The sequence below is a fragment of the Salvelinus fontinalis genome, chromosome 38, assembly GCF_029448725.1.
Source record: "Salvelinus fontinalis isolate EN_2023a chromosome 38, ASM2944872v1, whole genome shotgun sequence".
Lineage (NCBI taxonomy): Eukaryota > Metazoa > Chordata > Actinopteri > Salmoniformes > Salmonidae > Salvelinus > Salvelinus fontinalis.
The window spans coordinates 20,676,108-20,691,725 of record NC_074702.1 but is presented as its reverse complement, the minus strand read 5'-3'; the positions used below and the strand labels follow the sequence as shown (position 1 = coordinate 20,691,725).

Below are 15,618 nucleotides of genomic sequence, written 5' to 3'. Positions count from 1 at the left end.
GAAGGTCAGTCAACCAACCCACCACACCCAATCAGCGGGCTTATTTTCACCTCTCTTTCCTCTCATATGCCAGTCAAAATAAAGCGTGATTGAACATTTGCAGGACTTTCTTCCCCATTGCCTTAGTCCAACCAGTCTTAGCCACTCTCTTAAAATACTTCCAGTCCACCTAGCACACATACAGAGAGCAGTCAACTTAGCACACATACAGAGAGCAGTCCACCTAGCACACATACAGAGAGCAGTCAACCTAGCACACATACAGAGAGCAGTCAACCTAGCACACATACAGAGAGCAGTCAACCTAGCACACATACAGAGAGCAGTCAACCTAGCACACATACAGAGAGCAGTCAACCTAGCACACATACAGAGAGCAGTCAACCTAGCACAAATACAGAGAGCAGTCAACCTAGCACAAATACAGAGAGCAGTCAACCTAGCACACATACAGAGAGCAGTCAACCTAGCACACATACAGAGAGCAGTCAACCTAGCACAAATACAGAGAGCAGTCAACCTAGCACACATACAGAGAGCAGTCAACCTAGCACACACACAGAGAGCAGTCCACCTTCCAAAAGACTCTTCATTCAACACACCGTCCTCACTAAGTGGATTAGGGAATCCAAAAAGCGTGTAAAAGTATGCCGAGCTTCTCTCGTGTGCGCAGAGGGAACGAAGAAGAAGAGGGAACGAAGAAGGGGAAGGGGAAAAGGAAGGCGAGTTAAGAGCGAGTATAGAATCTCTGATCCTGGTAATGAAGCCTGTCTCATTTCGCCGCTGAATTATTGATGATGGGGAACTTTGTCTAATGCAAAAGGGCCATCAACTGGTGACAATGTTGTTTTTCAATTATTAGAGGCGCACTGCGCCAGATGAAAGAGCTTTGATTGGAGCCGTAAATTCCCCCAGCGCGTCCCTCATTCCCCTCTTCCCCCTCCATCCCACAGCGGTGGAAGAGGAAAGAAAGAAGCAGGCAGTTCTGTCACTCTTCCTTTGTGCCGATAGAGGGGGGATTTGGTGCGATCCTGCCGCAGAGAACTTGGGGACCATGAATAGATATTTGACCACGATTCAACAGTAAGTCCTGTTTTAGCAGCCTTTAAAGACCCTTGAAATCAAAGTAAATGTCTGCTCATTATTTCCTGCTCCTCACCCTGATGTCAATCAAAGTTAGAGATGAAAGAACATTTTGAGAGACATCGTCAGGTACTTTAACAGCCCTAACTCATGGACAGTATGTCGTCACCAGAGGAACCTTTAACTAACCTCTCACCTTTCCCACAGATAAAGAGAGAAACCTGATAAGTCAGGCTAAGGGCCGTGTAATCAGGGTCAAAGGTCATAATAGAGAGGCTTCTTGTGAAACCAAGGACCAAGTTCTGACGGTTCTAAACTGCATGAAAATAGAGAGGGATCAAGTAAGAAGGGGGAAAGAAGTGGGAACATGGTGTGTGTGTGTGTGCGCATGTGTGTTTGTGTGTGTGTGTGTGTGTGTGTGTGTGTGTGTGTGTGTGTGTGTGTGTGTGTGTGTGTGTGTGTGTGTGTGTGTGTGTGTGTGTGTGTGTGTGTGTGTGTAAAAACTTCAGAGGTTAGGTTAACTCATTTAGGGGGTCTGTGTTCTCAGTGTTCATAAATCAGCCAGTAGCCAGTCTGAACCTCTGGGAGGTGAACCGACCCCTGTAGGACCTTACAACCCATAAAACACACACACAATAACTGCCCTTTCAAGTGCTGAGTTCACGTTCAGATCCACACCCAGACACAACTACTGCTACCAGTGACGGGTGGTCATACATACGTGCACACACTCAGGACCCAGATACTGGGCATCACCCAAGAAAGTATGAGTAACTCCCTACTTCGGATCACATCATATTTTAGGCCCGCGTTGCGTTTTGTTGTTTAATATCATTAATAGTTCATCACATCGGGACTGGTTAATAATTCAGTGCAATTTCCACCAGAATGCTGGACCGTGAGATGATGTAATACCAGTATGAAATTCAGAAATTAGACCCAGAAATAACAGTGATAGGATGGCCTCATGTAGGCCTGCTGTATATCAAAGGCCTTTCTTTAAATGTTGCTGTGTGAGTGGCTGGGATGAGTGTGTGTGGATGTACTGCACGCCCCCATGGGGTGATAAGCCTTCGCTTTAGATGGGCCTTTGTGGATTGTTTAATTAGATTTGTTTTACTGAGATTCTAGTCTTCAGAAAGCTGCTCAATATACTGTATACTGAACAAAAATATAAACGCAACATGCAACAATTTCAAATAGTTTACGGAGTTAGAGTTAATGTAAGGAAATCAGTCAATTGTAATAAATGAATTACGCCCTAACCTATGGATTTCACATGACTGGGCAGGGGTGCAGCCAATCGGTTAACTTGACAGCCAGGCCCACCCACTGGGGAGCCAGGCCCAGCCAATCAGAATATTTTTTTCTCTGGCAACAGCTCTGGTGGACATTCCTGCATTCAGCATGCCAATTGCACACTCCCTTAACAACTGAGACATCTGTGGCATTGTGTTGTGCAACAAAACGGCACATTTTAAAATTGCCTTTTATTGTCCCCAGCACAAGGTGCACCTGTGTAATGACCATGCCGTTTAATCAGCTTCTTGATATGCCACACCTGTCAGGTGGATGGATTATCTTGGCAAAGGAGGAATGCTCACTAACAGGGATATAAACAAATTTGTGCACAACATTTGAGAGAAAAGATTTTCGTGTGAATGGAACATTTCTGGGATTTTTATTCCAGCTCATGAAACATGAGACAAACACTTTACATGTTGCATGTATATTTTTGTTCAGTGTAATTGTGTTAGTTAAATGTATTTATTTAAACATGTTTTTAAGTAAAGCTGGTATCAAATGTGTTGAATTCTTCAAAGTAACAGAAAGCCTATAGCCCACCAGACAATTAGCAAAGCAGGACTGTAAAGTAAAGCTTTACCGACTGTTCTCTATCAGACAGAGTGAGAAACCTGAGTTAGGCTCACATAGTTTCAGCTCCCCATTAAGTTTCTGTTGCCTTTTCTCTCCCCTGGAACATGCTAGACCCTCCCCCAATGACCTGGATGAAACAAACCGGCTAGCAAAACCTCAATTAATAAGAAAAAAAATTGTATTAAATGAGTTTGGAAAATAACATGGCTCTCCTCCCCCCAGAAGCCTGATTGGATGGGCTTCTGATGTATATTCCAGAGTTTGCTTAATTAGTCAAGAATAAAAAAATCACTGTGAAGACATGCTGTGTGTGTTTGTGTGTGATAGTTCAGAATCTGATTTAAGATGATTTGCCAAGCAGCATTGTAATTTTGCTCTGTGTCTCCTTGGCTGCATTTAGACAGGCAGCCAAATGCTGATATTGCCATGGAAGCACAGTTTTTCCTCCGTCTTTGGTTAGACGGCACAATGGGTGTTTCATTTTGTTTGCATTCATCCCTCACATGCATGCAAACATACACACAAATGCACAAAATGCGAGCGCGCGCGCACACACACACACACACACACACACACACACACACACACACACACACACACACACACACACACACACACACACACACACACACACACACACACACACACACACACACACAAGCTAGGGAACTGATGGCACTAATGTACTCTCATGTCTTTGCTCTGGCAAGGTGTGAATTATTTTGTCCCTTGAGTACCACATCACACACTCACACACATACACACATACCCTCACACACACGCCTGCTGTCACGTTCGTTGATGGAATGAGGAGACCAAGGTGCAGCGTGGTAGGTGAACATCTTACTTTTATTAAAAATGAACACCGAAAAACAACAAAATACAAAACGAACGTAAAGTTCTGCAGGCTACACAGCAACTATACAAAATCAAGATCCCACAAACCAAGGTGGGAAAAAGCTGCCTAAGTATGATCCCCAATCAGAGACAACGATAGACAGCTGCCTCTGATTGGGAACCATACCAGGCCAAACAAAGAAATAGGAGAACTAGATTGCCCACACTAGTCACACCCTGACCTAACCAAAATAGAGAATTAAAAGGATCTCTAAGGTCAGGGCGTAACACCTGCATACATACACTTTAAGAGCTTGTTTCTCCAACTACCAGGGAGTGGGCCTGGGATAACTAGGGAATTACTCTTTTACACGGGTAGTTTACTCCTATTTGCCTCCAATCTCAAATAAAGCCCCAAATTGAACGTGAAATCTCTCACCGCCTGCGTTTGTTTGTTGATTTTCTGCCGTGCACAACCAAAGAGCTCGGCGCTCTATTTAATTAATTGATTTCTGCAGCCTTTAAATCTTTAAACGAGTCTCTTTTTTCAGGCAGTTTATTTCTCCCCCTTTGAAGTTGGCATTTCAAAAAGGAGCTCTTCACAGCCCTATGCAAATGACGGTCTATGACAGCGACCCCATACCAAATCGATAACAACATGGTGGGATATTCTCTGGCCTCCATGCTTACATAATATTGATTCCCCATCAAAGGTTTCGACTGCCCAGGGACTTTCCGAAACATGTTGATGGGTTTTTGTGCCCCTCTCGTCTACCCCTCGTTTCACATAACTCTCTCCAACAGGGCAAATGTTTGTTTGTGTCTCACAAGATTCAAAACTAAAAACCTCATTTGAAGCCCTATTTCACATTGTGGCCAATGTGGGTTAACTAATAGCAATGACATCTTCAAAGAAACAAAGTTAGATACATCCACACAGCTTCACAAATTCCCTGTGGTGTTTTAGGTGGTGGGAACAGTCTCACAGCAGGAGAGCAGCACTACCATAACAGCAGGTAAGACGTCTGTGTGCAAGTCATTACCTACAAGATGGGGAATTCGAGCATAATGACAGCATGGGTGTATGTGTACTCTAATGTGTGTGTGTGTGTGTGTGTGTGTGTGTGTGTGTGTGTGTGTGTGTGTGTGTGTGTGTGTGTGTGTGTGTGTGTGTGTGTGTGTGTGTGTGTGTGTGTGTGTGTGTGTGTGTGTGTGTGTGTGTGTGTGCGTGTATGTGTGGTGTGTGTGTGTGTGTGTGTGTGTGTGTGTGTGTGTGTGTGTGTGTGTGTGTGTGTGTGTGTGTGTGCCTCTGCCGCGGTGCAGGTGTGCCTCAAGTGGTGCTCTGTGGGCTGCATGGGAGGCCCAGGTGTTCCTCAACAACAACCTGGTTATGTGGTCCATGCCTGGAGTCTAGTCCCATAATGAGCATCCGCTACCATAACACTGCACCTCATTAACCTGAGTGAGGCCGCTACAGCACTCCAAGTACAAGTTGCCTTCAGGCGCAGATATAGGATCAGCTCATCCCCCACACATCATAATCTTAACCACTGGCCTTAGATCAGTGTCTAAGGGTGTCTTTATCCTATTGTAGTGAGACCAGGCCTAAGCAGGCTAAAGTGAGAGACGGGGAGGAACAGGAGGTATTAGATCTCTGCCACCCTCAGGCTGTAGAGGAACTCCTGAGCACAGCTCTGTCCATATTAGATCTGCTAATGAAGGCCCGTCTGGGGGCAGAGGGAGGGTTTCTCTGTAACTGCCCTGAAATGGCACAGTCTCCTATGTAAAGTGGGTTTCTACCTTATAATGGAGGTCTAGTAATATATATGAGAGAGAATAAGGAGATAGGAGGGGTGTAAAAAGAGAAACAGAGAAACAGACAGACACTACTCTAAACAGGGACATAACACATGCTATCTCTATCGTTACATGGGAGCAACACACTATCACAGCTATTGTGAAATAGACACAAATTACTTATTCAAAATTTGTGACAGGTAAAAAGCATTTTGTGTGTATTACACAATTTTCTTTCTTCATAACCCATTCGTGTACATTACACAAATTCCAATTTGTTGTGGCTAACGTTAGCTAGGCTAGCTAGGTGGCTAACTTTAAAGTTAGGGGTTAAGGTTAGGATTAGGTAACATGCTAGCTAAATAGTTAAATGGTTAAGGTTAGTGGAAGTGTTGGCTAACAATCAAAGTAGTTGCAAAGTAGTTTAAAAGCAGTAAGTAGTTGCAAAGTTGCTAATTAGCTAAAATGCTAAAGTTGTCAGTGATGAGATTCAAACACACAACCTTTGGGTTGATAGATGTAGTTACGAAAGTTCAATCAGGAAGGCTGTTCTGAATGGGCGTCACTTTTTATCATCCTCTAAGCATAATATATTAATATAGCTTCCTATCTCCCGACATAGTGGGTATTCATATGGTAGCGTTTATAATGTTACCACGTCTCTCCTCCTCCTTTACTATTAGCAAGTGTGAGGAATTGACCTATTAACATCAGCCTATGATCACGGCACACAAAGGCGATGTCACCACACTTGCTGTTTAACCTATAGGCTCAATTGTACAATAATCACTTTTGCTTCTTTCAACCAATGGGCATACATCCAGGGGAGTATTTATATGTCAACTCACCTCTCGTGTCTCTCACTTGCTGTTTTACTGCAACAGTCTTCCAAACAACCTTGTACCTCCCCACCACCACATGAAGGCCTGTCATCGGAACCCCATTCTCCCAGAGGGGGGTTTCGATGTCAGCTGCCCAGCAAAGGGTTACCTGTTATCCACATATGACTCCGAGGTTCATTTCTCAGCCTGTACTCAATTGAACTGTCTTTAACTGGGATTTAAATGCACTGTATACAAAATCGCATACTGCGCACAAAAACATAAAACATTTTGTGTCCCTGTCACAAGTTTCCAATAAGCAATGTGTCTATTTTAAAACAATCAGTGATAATGGGTTGATGAGACGTTCTAGCTCCTGAGCCTATGAGTGAGTCTATAATACATGAATGCATGTCACATTCCATTCCTTCTCAATGACCACACACACAAACACCTTCCCAGATGCTGGCTGCATGACTGACGTCAAAACTGCACACTGTTCTCCTCTGGGGGCTCTGAACACTAGAAAAGCCGGGACATACAGTCCATTGATCTGTTGATGGAACAACACAGCTGGGCTGGGCTGAAGGGCTGCACACACACACACATCTAAAACCTCACATCATTAGCTGTGAGAGAAAGTAAATGCCTAAATCCCTGATCACAGTGTGTATGTTGTCTTTTTTTAAAGGAGAGCATTTCAAGTGCAAGCTGCCTCTGCTGTTGATGGAGAGGGATTTCAGAAGCGTTTATTTATGTGTCTCCAGGAATTAATATAAATCCCAGCGTACAAGTTTGAGCGTGTCCAATTTCACAATTAAGACGAACAGTGGCAGGGGAGATTTGATTTGTGTGCATACAGTGACTTCAGAAAGTATTCACACCACATGACTTTTTCCACATTTTGTTGTGTTACAGCCTGAATATAAAATCGATTAAATTTAGATTTTTTTTGTCACTTGCCTACCTACAATACCCCATAATGTCAAATAGGAATTGTGTTTTTCCAAATTTTTACAATTTAATTACAAATGAAAAGCTGAAATGTCTTCAGTTAATAAGTACTCAACCCCTTTGTTATGGCAAGCCTAAATATGTTCAGGAGTAAACATTTGCTTAACAAGTCACATAATAAAATACACTACCGTTCAAAAGTTTGTTTTTGAAAGAAAAGCACATTTTTATTCCATTAAAATAACATGAAATTGATCAGAAATACAGTGTAAACATTGTTAATGTTGTAAATGACTATTGTAGCTGGAAATGATAGATTTTTAATGGAATATCTACATAGGCGTACAGAGGCCCATTATCAGCAACCATCACTCCTGCGTTCCAATGGCACGTTGTGTTAGCTAATCCAAGTTGATCATTTTAAAAGGTTAATTGATCATTAGAAAACCCTTTTGCAATTATGTTAGCACAGCTGAACACTGTTGTGCTGATTAAATAAGTAATAAAACTGTCCTTCTTTAGAAGAAACTTCTTTGTTTCTGGCCATTTTGAGCCTGTAATCAAACTCACAAATGCTGGTGAACCAGATACTCAACTAGTCTAAAGAAGGCCAGTTTTATTGCTTCTTTAATCAAGCAAAATTCTAGAGGAAAACCTGGTTCAGTCTGCTTTCCACCAGACACTGGGAGATTAATTCACCTTTCAGCAGGACAATAACTGTCACGTTCTGACCTTAGTTCCTTTTTTATGTCTTTGTGTTAGGTTGGTCAGGGTGTGAGTTGGGGTGGGTAGTCTATGTTCTTTTTTCTATGTTATTGTATTTCTGTGTTTGGCCTGGTATGGTTCTCAATCAGAGGCAGCTGTCGATCATTGTCTCTGATTGAGAACCATACTTAGGTAGCCTGTTTTCCCCATTTTGGGGGTGGGTGTTTATTTTCTGTTTTAGTGTCTGTTCACCTTGCAGAACTGTTTCGTTTTCTCCTCGTTGTTATTTTGTGTAGTGTTCAGTTTTTTCAATTAAATTATGACGAACACTTACCACGCTGCATTTTGGTCCTCTTCTCCTTCACCAGACGAGAATCGTTACAATAACGTAAAACACAAGGCCAAATCTACACTGGAGTTGCTTACCAAGAAGACAGTGAATGTTCCTGAGTGGCCAAGAGACAGTTTAAATTGAAATTTACTTGAAAATCTATGGCAAGACGTGAACATGGTTGTCTAGCAATGATCAACAACCAATTTGACAGAGCTTGAAGAATTTAGAAAAGAATAATGGGCAAATGTTACACAATCCAGGTGTGGTAAGCTCTTAGAGACGAACCCAGAAAGACTCACAGCTGTAATTGCTGCCAAAGGTGCTTCTACAAAGTATTGACTCAGTGGTGTGAATACTTATGTAAATTAGATATTGCTGTATTTCATTTTCATGAAATTTGCTAACATTTCTAAAAACATGTTGTGTGTAGGTGGGTGAGAAAAAGTATCTATTTAATCAATTTTGAATTACATTTACATTTACATTTAAGTCATTTAGCAGACGCTCTTATCCAGAGCGACTTACAAGTACATACATTCATACTTTTTTTTTTTTTTTTTTGTACTGGCCCCCCGTGGGAATTCAGTCTGTAAAACAAAATGTGGAATAAGACAAGGGATATGAATACTGAAGGCACTGTATGTGTGTGCCTGTGTATGTGCGAGTGTGTGTATATATGGGAGGGAGTCCTCCGGTGAACAGTTAGTGGTGCGGGTGGGTCAGGATGTTCGGGGGCCAGTGGAGGTTCAAATGACCTTGTCCTAGTTCGTCATAAAAAATGGTCTCCCTAGGGCTAGTGTGGGCGGCTGTCAATAACCTATTATAACACAATGGAGAGGGCTGGGCCTCACTCTGGCATGAAGTTCAATTATGAGACAGAGAGAGAGAGGGGGGGGGCAATCAGATGAAAATGAGAGGCGAGAGAGAGAAAGACCATCACTGTATCCCGAGGCTAAGTCCAAGTCCCTGTCCTTGTGTGTGTGCATTCCCTTACAGCTGTAACGCTGATTCAGGCAGACCCAAACAGTTCTTCAGGGCCTCATTTGGTCCAAAAAAAGACCATTCTGGAGAGGTTTAGCTTCCTCACAATGATTTATCCTCCAGCGTGCTCCTCCTTCTGCACACACACGCAGCAGAAGGCCACACACCGAGGTACAGGCACACACACTGACAAAAATAAACACACAGGACTATCAACAGAAATACATAAATACGCATATAGATTAGATAGAAGTATAAACCAATGCATAAACGCCCATATGTGTACCACACCGACACACACATTCCCCTTTCTCCTCCTATACGACTGAGCTAAAATTGCATGTGTACATATCTTTAATGATGTATACAGGTCCACAGGCATGTCTCTAAGCCATACAGTAAACAGCAGATGGGAGAAGGGTTTAATTGTCAGAAGTGGAGTTAGAAGGAGGAGACGCTGGTGGTACAGCAAGTCTAGAAGTACATTGTCTGGTTGCTTTAGCCCAGGGTGAGGCCAGAAATAAAGAAATAGATAAATAAAGAGAAAGACGGGAAGGAAGAAACCCTATCAAGCTGCGCCTGTCATCCAAATGTGTCACCCAAGGGCTCCCAAGCAGAGAAAATGTATGAAAGCATACTTTTTGCACCGTTATAATTTGATGACAGGACAGGGAGTGGGTGCACACACACACACACACACACATACACACACACACACACACACACACACACACACACACACACACACACACACACACACACACACACACACACACACACACACACACACACACACACACACACCTAAATAAAGGACAGGAGAAGGGGAAAAGAAAAGCTCACACCAACTTACTCTCAAACAGCAATCCCCAGGTACTACATATAAACCTGATATACATGAGTACACAAACACAGTTCACACTCACATATGTTTATATCAAATTCTTATGTCCGGGATATTACTCAATGTGGTACTGAGATAGACACAAAGTGTGATTTCTGGCATCCGGCTCCTCCACAGCAACTTCTAATCTAACTGGAAGAACAGAGAGCCACTCCAGAAAAGTCCAGTCAGCAGCAAGCCCAGTCAGTCTGTTGTCTGTAAGCTCTACAGTGTGTGGGCCCCAATTTATCAAGCTCCTTTTCCGCCAGCTGACGAAGGTACTTTCTAGTCTCTCTCATTTCTCTCCCTCTGCCTCCCTTTCTCTCCTTTTCTTTTTCACTCATTCCATCACCCCAGCACCAGCTCGCCCTGCTATGTTTGGGGAAAGATAAAGTTGTTTCTCGCAGAGGCTTTCCAAACTTTCATGGGTGCTAGCCCTGGATCCCCTTAGGGCAGGAGAATGGAAGGAAAGGAGCTCTCGAACACACTCGACATACACAATCCATTATTGGCATTTACTAAGCCAATACACACATCATGGAGGGAGAGACTTGGGAAAAAGTGCCCCTCGGCATTGTACTGTAGACACACACATGCACACACTTTGAGTCGGCTCTACTTGCAGTGTTTCACCTACATGTGCTGAGGGCGGAGCGCCAAGCCCCCATAAAGCAATTAACCAGGGCTGCAGAAATCAAAATGTTTGAAAGGAAAACACATAGAAAACAAATAAGACCAATGGACCACTAATTCTTCTTAGGATAAGGGGCGCAAAGCCAGAAGGAGAGCCTGCCTGGCCTTGATATAGGAAGGGGGCACACTGCCCTGTGCAAAATCATTGTTAAGTGGCCCTGGAAACACATAAGTCCCCTTTATACACATAATGCCCCCAGCCGTGTATACACTAAATGCTATAATGGTTCAAGACAAACCACCACCCTGTGTGTGTGTGACCGGCTTGTTAATTAAATGGTATTTGACACCAAAGTTGAGTCACCAACACTGGTGTCCTCTGAACCTTGTCTTCCCGCTCGCAACACAGGTTTAAGCAAGGCCAATGTGGCCTACAAATAATCATGGACACATGGGAAGACATAAATGTAGGAACACACATGTATGCGTAATATTGAGCTTTCTTCAAGTGAAAGACAATTTCAATTCACATCCAGAAATAAATACAGTACTTGAATCTGTTCTACAGCTGGCATTGAAAGGCCTAAGAAGTGCCAGACATGGAAGACAAAGACGAAAAGTGAGGAAAAAGAGAAAAAGTGTGTGTGTGTGTGTGTGTGTGTGTGTGTGTGTGTGTGTGTGTGTGTGTGTGTGTGTGTGTGTGTGTGTGTGTGTGTGTGTGTGTGTGTGTGTGTGTGTGTGTGTGTGTGTGTGTGTGTGTGGTGTGTAAAGACAAACAAAGGGGTGGAAAGTATTCTAGACCCATCCACACACTTGGGGCAGATTGTGTTATCTGAAAGCATCTACTCTTTAGAACGGAAAGAAAATAACCATTCCTCTTCAAACACACTCAAACGGAATGTGGCACAGTGGCACTCGACTAGACAATAGTTTGAACAGTAATTATGTCCCCAAAGACCTTTGCATTGGTGCTCTCCCTAGCATGGCCGCAAGAGAGGAAAACAATGCTTCTGATTACATGTGGTTAACTCCAAGACATTCCCCATGCCAGTGAATGTATCTAAGCTGCATGTGTTTAACTTATTAGGCAGTGAATGTAATACTTTAATTGGCTATATGGGGAGATAATATGGATTATTAAACAAATCTCACAAACAAACACTTGAACACCATTAAGAATGTATAGGCCTAGGCTATAATTGGGATGTGCAGTGAACACACATGCAGACATCCTTACAACACATGCAGACATCATTACAGAGTTATAGTTTGACATAAAGACTACACAGGCACACTGGGTCTGTCTAGTAGACTCTTGTGTGTGTGTGTGTGGGGGGGGGGGGGGGGGGGGGGCTCTCTCAAGCATTTTGGTAGGGTTTGCTGATAGTTAAAAGTGTCCCTGCTCCATTTTGACAATTCCACACAGTACATTTTGGTCGTTATTCTATTTGAACTCGCTACAGTATCAAAAGAAAAGTATTTTTCTCTCATCTCTGCAGCTGGTACAAGAACATTCCTCCTAGCAGCACAACATCTATATTATAATCTATCTACTCATATTCAAACTGAGGACTTCAACAAGATGTAAGACGACATTATCTTCATGGGAGATAAATATCTTCAGCTTCCGTTAGCATCCGAGCGGGAAAGGTTTTATTAATTAATTTCTCATTTTTATGCAGCGCCGACAATATAAATCATGTAGACAATCTGTTGGTTGACCTAATTTGCCGGGTGAGGCTTGTGTTAATAATTAATCGCCAATTGAACATGACTTGAAGTTTCCTGGTTTAATCATATGTAGTATCACAACATTACAACAAAGCAATAAATACTGAGTAATGAGTTTAGTGCGGAAAATCTGAATTCTAGTAAACTTTCTGCATGAGAACACCACTGAATAAACCAGACTCCAAAGTCCCTTATGCAAACCAACTATCTCCTGTGAAGTCAGTTGTATAGGTTTGTAAAACCACATGTGCCAGACTGGGAATGTCAGGGTGAATAAATAATCATAATTACTCTAAATAAACAGTGGATGAGGCAGAGTTCTCGTTTGGAAAACTTTATTACCTCTAGATCCACTTGGCATGTCAGAGGATACTTTTTCTGTCGTGATTAAGGCACTTGGCCAAACATGTACTTAGGGAGCAATCAAAGCCTCACCTGGACAACTTTTCATTATATGATGTTAATGAGTGTTGACCTGTCTGAATTCAATCCCAGTCTAAATACGAGCAATACAATGTTTTTCAGTTGTGACTATCACAACTGACTATAACTGACATAATGGTACAGTGTAGGTTTAGGATACAGAAAAGCAACCAAAAATGCATTTCTTTGTCCATAAAATTTATGTGGCAAAAACTCTACAGATGTTCATGTCCTTAGTAGCGCCAGTGCACACCCATTCATTGACACTCATGTGTTGGGCACTGGGGACATTGGGCAGACGTGTCTTGTATGCGTAGCCACACACACATTTCTATCATCCAAGCGCTATAATTCTGTTTACCCAATTAGCGACCTGCCGGGAACAAATAACACCTTCACCTAGCGTGCCAATGACGTGTAATCAACGTAGAGCGGACACATGCATCCCAGCGTGCGATAAATAGCCAAATAGGTTCTTGAGAATATCATTACGCGCAGCTGACTGACAACTGGCCATGCAGTAGAATTAAGACTAATTGAATAAAAATCCATATTGTACTTCAAAATGTAGACTATATATTATGCAAAACAACAAAATCATCGGCCATAAGGAATTCTGAATGAATAAGATACTGCCAGGTTCCGTTGCCAACTGATCTTCTACTGCGCAAGGTGCTGCAGCACAGCTCGCGCATCCAATGGATGAAATAGTAATATACCCAAACCAAACATCACCGTATTCACACCTGATATCAAGTTATTATCCAATTTTAAAATTATTCTGCGGAAGTGCGCGATATTCTTTTTATTCATTGTTTTACATTGCAGCCTAAAACATAGCTAAACATGTTTTTTTCCATATAGCAAGTAACCTTTATCTAAAAGCCCTGAGCAAATACAATAGGATACGCTGAGTCTCTCACTCACAATTATGCTTAGCCCTATAAAATACTGTTTCACATCAGTGTCGGATCTAGTAATGGTGCACCGCGACAGAGACTTTCCCAAATGAGCCCCATTCAACACTGTACCAGCGGCATATGCATAGCCTACATTTTCCAAACAGACAGGTGCCTCAGACAACTGGCAACTTTTAATGGGAAAGACAGTGAAAACACACGACACTGCACCTTTTCGCACAGAGACATTACACTCCATTCTTACCTCTGAGGTTTTGGATTTTGACCATGACCTCTGCGGGGGACTTCAGTCTGTGCGCGAGATACAAACGACCCGAGTCCCTCTCGATCTGAACCGGGGAGTCCGCCTCTGATATTACCTCGAACCACTTCTTTTCAAACTTCTGGTCAGGCACCGTGTATATCATGTCACCGACTTTGACATCCTCTGAGACGGTCACTGTGTAGAACAGTTCCTCGGAGACCGCTCGGGGCCTCCTAATCTTCGAGACAACAGGTCTCTGCACATCAAGGTGAAGTGTCACCGGCTTACTTATCAATGCGACATCTCCGTTATCTTGAGCGTAAATACGGACTGTTAGATTCATGATACCAATGAGAGAACTGACCAGCATTACCTGTCCGGTTTGGGGAACTAGGTACACATGTTGGCATTTTGGAGATGCGTAATAAGTGACCCAGCCATTCTTTCCAACGTCGGGATCCTTTGCAAAAAAACGGACCAATTCGGAACCGATAGGGGTCAATTCATCAACTTTTACCCTTTCGTTTCCCTTGATGAACCGGGGTATGTTGTCGTTTGAATCAAGCACCTCTATTTTAATCACCATGGCACTATTCAAACAACCAGAAAGCACAACCATCAAATCGTACACTGCTATCAACTCTCTGTCCAAAGTTTCTGTGGATTTCAAAATAAGATGCTGTTCTTCGTGATGGTAAACCAAACGAAAATCTGATGCGTCCTTCCCTTCCAAAGCAATGTCCAGTTCCGAAACATGACAGTTGTTTCCAAACGGTAAAGCTACCCCATCCACCATTGTTCCAGCGTGCGAGTTCTCCACAATTTGTCCATAATACACAGGCAGCTTTGAATTCCCCGTTGAAAATGAAACCAATGCGACAAGCAAAAATGTCTTCAGGGCTACGGTTCCGTTTGTAGCTCCCGTCATGTTTCCATCAAATCAGTTTTGTCACTCTAGTCCAACATAAAAGTTTCTTGCGGCATAAATAATCGAACAATTATTGTTATTAATGCTAGGTGAGTAGATATATGGTTTAAATGTCCCCAAAAGTGCAATGCTTCAGCAATGAAAAAGTAGCAGTCCCTCAAAGAACAGCGCCAAAGTGACAAATTCGCTTCCAGTTTATTCAGTGAAGCATCACTTGAGCGCATAGAGGATGAAATCTGCACTGACAGGCATAGGCTACACGCCGTAGATGCTCCATGTGGTACTATGATCACCGCCCTTCCAGGCACAGCCAATCGGAGATCGGAATGGGACGGAAAGACAGCTATCGGCCAGCCCACACGCAGTTTGATTTAGCTGCGCAGGAGACGAACGTTGGAGAGCTTTTAGTATTCAGGCCCACAATTTAAAATGCTGTGTGCAAGCAATGGGTGAGCTTTGTTTGCTG

General features: G+C 42.8%; 1 protein-coding gene across 1 annotated transcript in view; it reads right to left on the bottom strand.

Moving 5' to 3' along the window:
- The window catches only part of LOC129838155 (neural-cadherin-like), a 134,650-nt gene extending 119,257 nt beyond the window's left edge, over positions 1–15,393 (bottom strand). Inside the window, exon 1 of the mRNA XM_055904914.1 lies at positions 14,225–15,393. Within this exon, the coding sequence (XP_055760889.1) occupies positions 14,225–15,152 (928 nt within the window). The 5' untranslated portion in view covers positions 15,153–15,393. The remainder of the gene's footprint in view (positions 1–14,224) is intronic.
- Between the last annotated feature and the right edge of the window lie 225 nt (positions 15,394–15,618).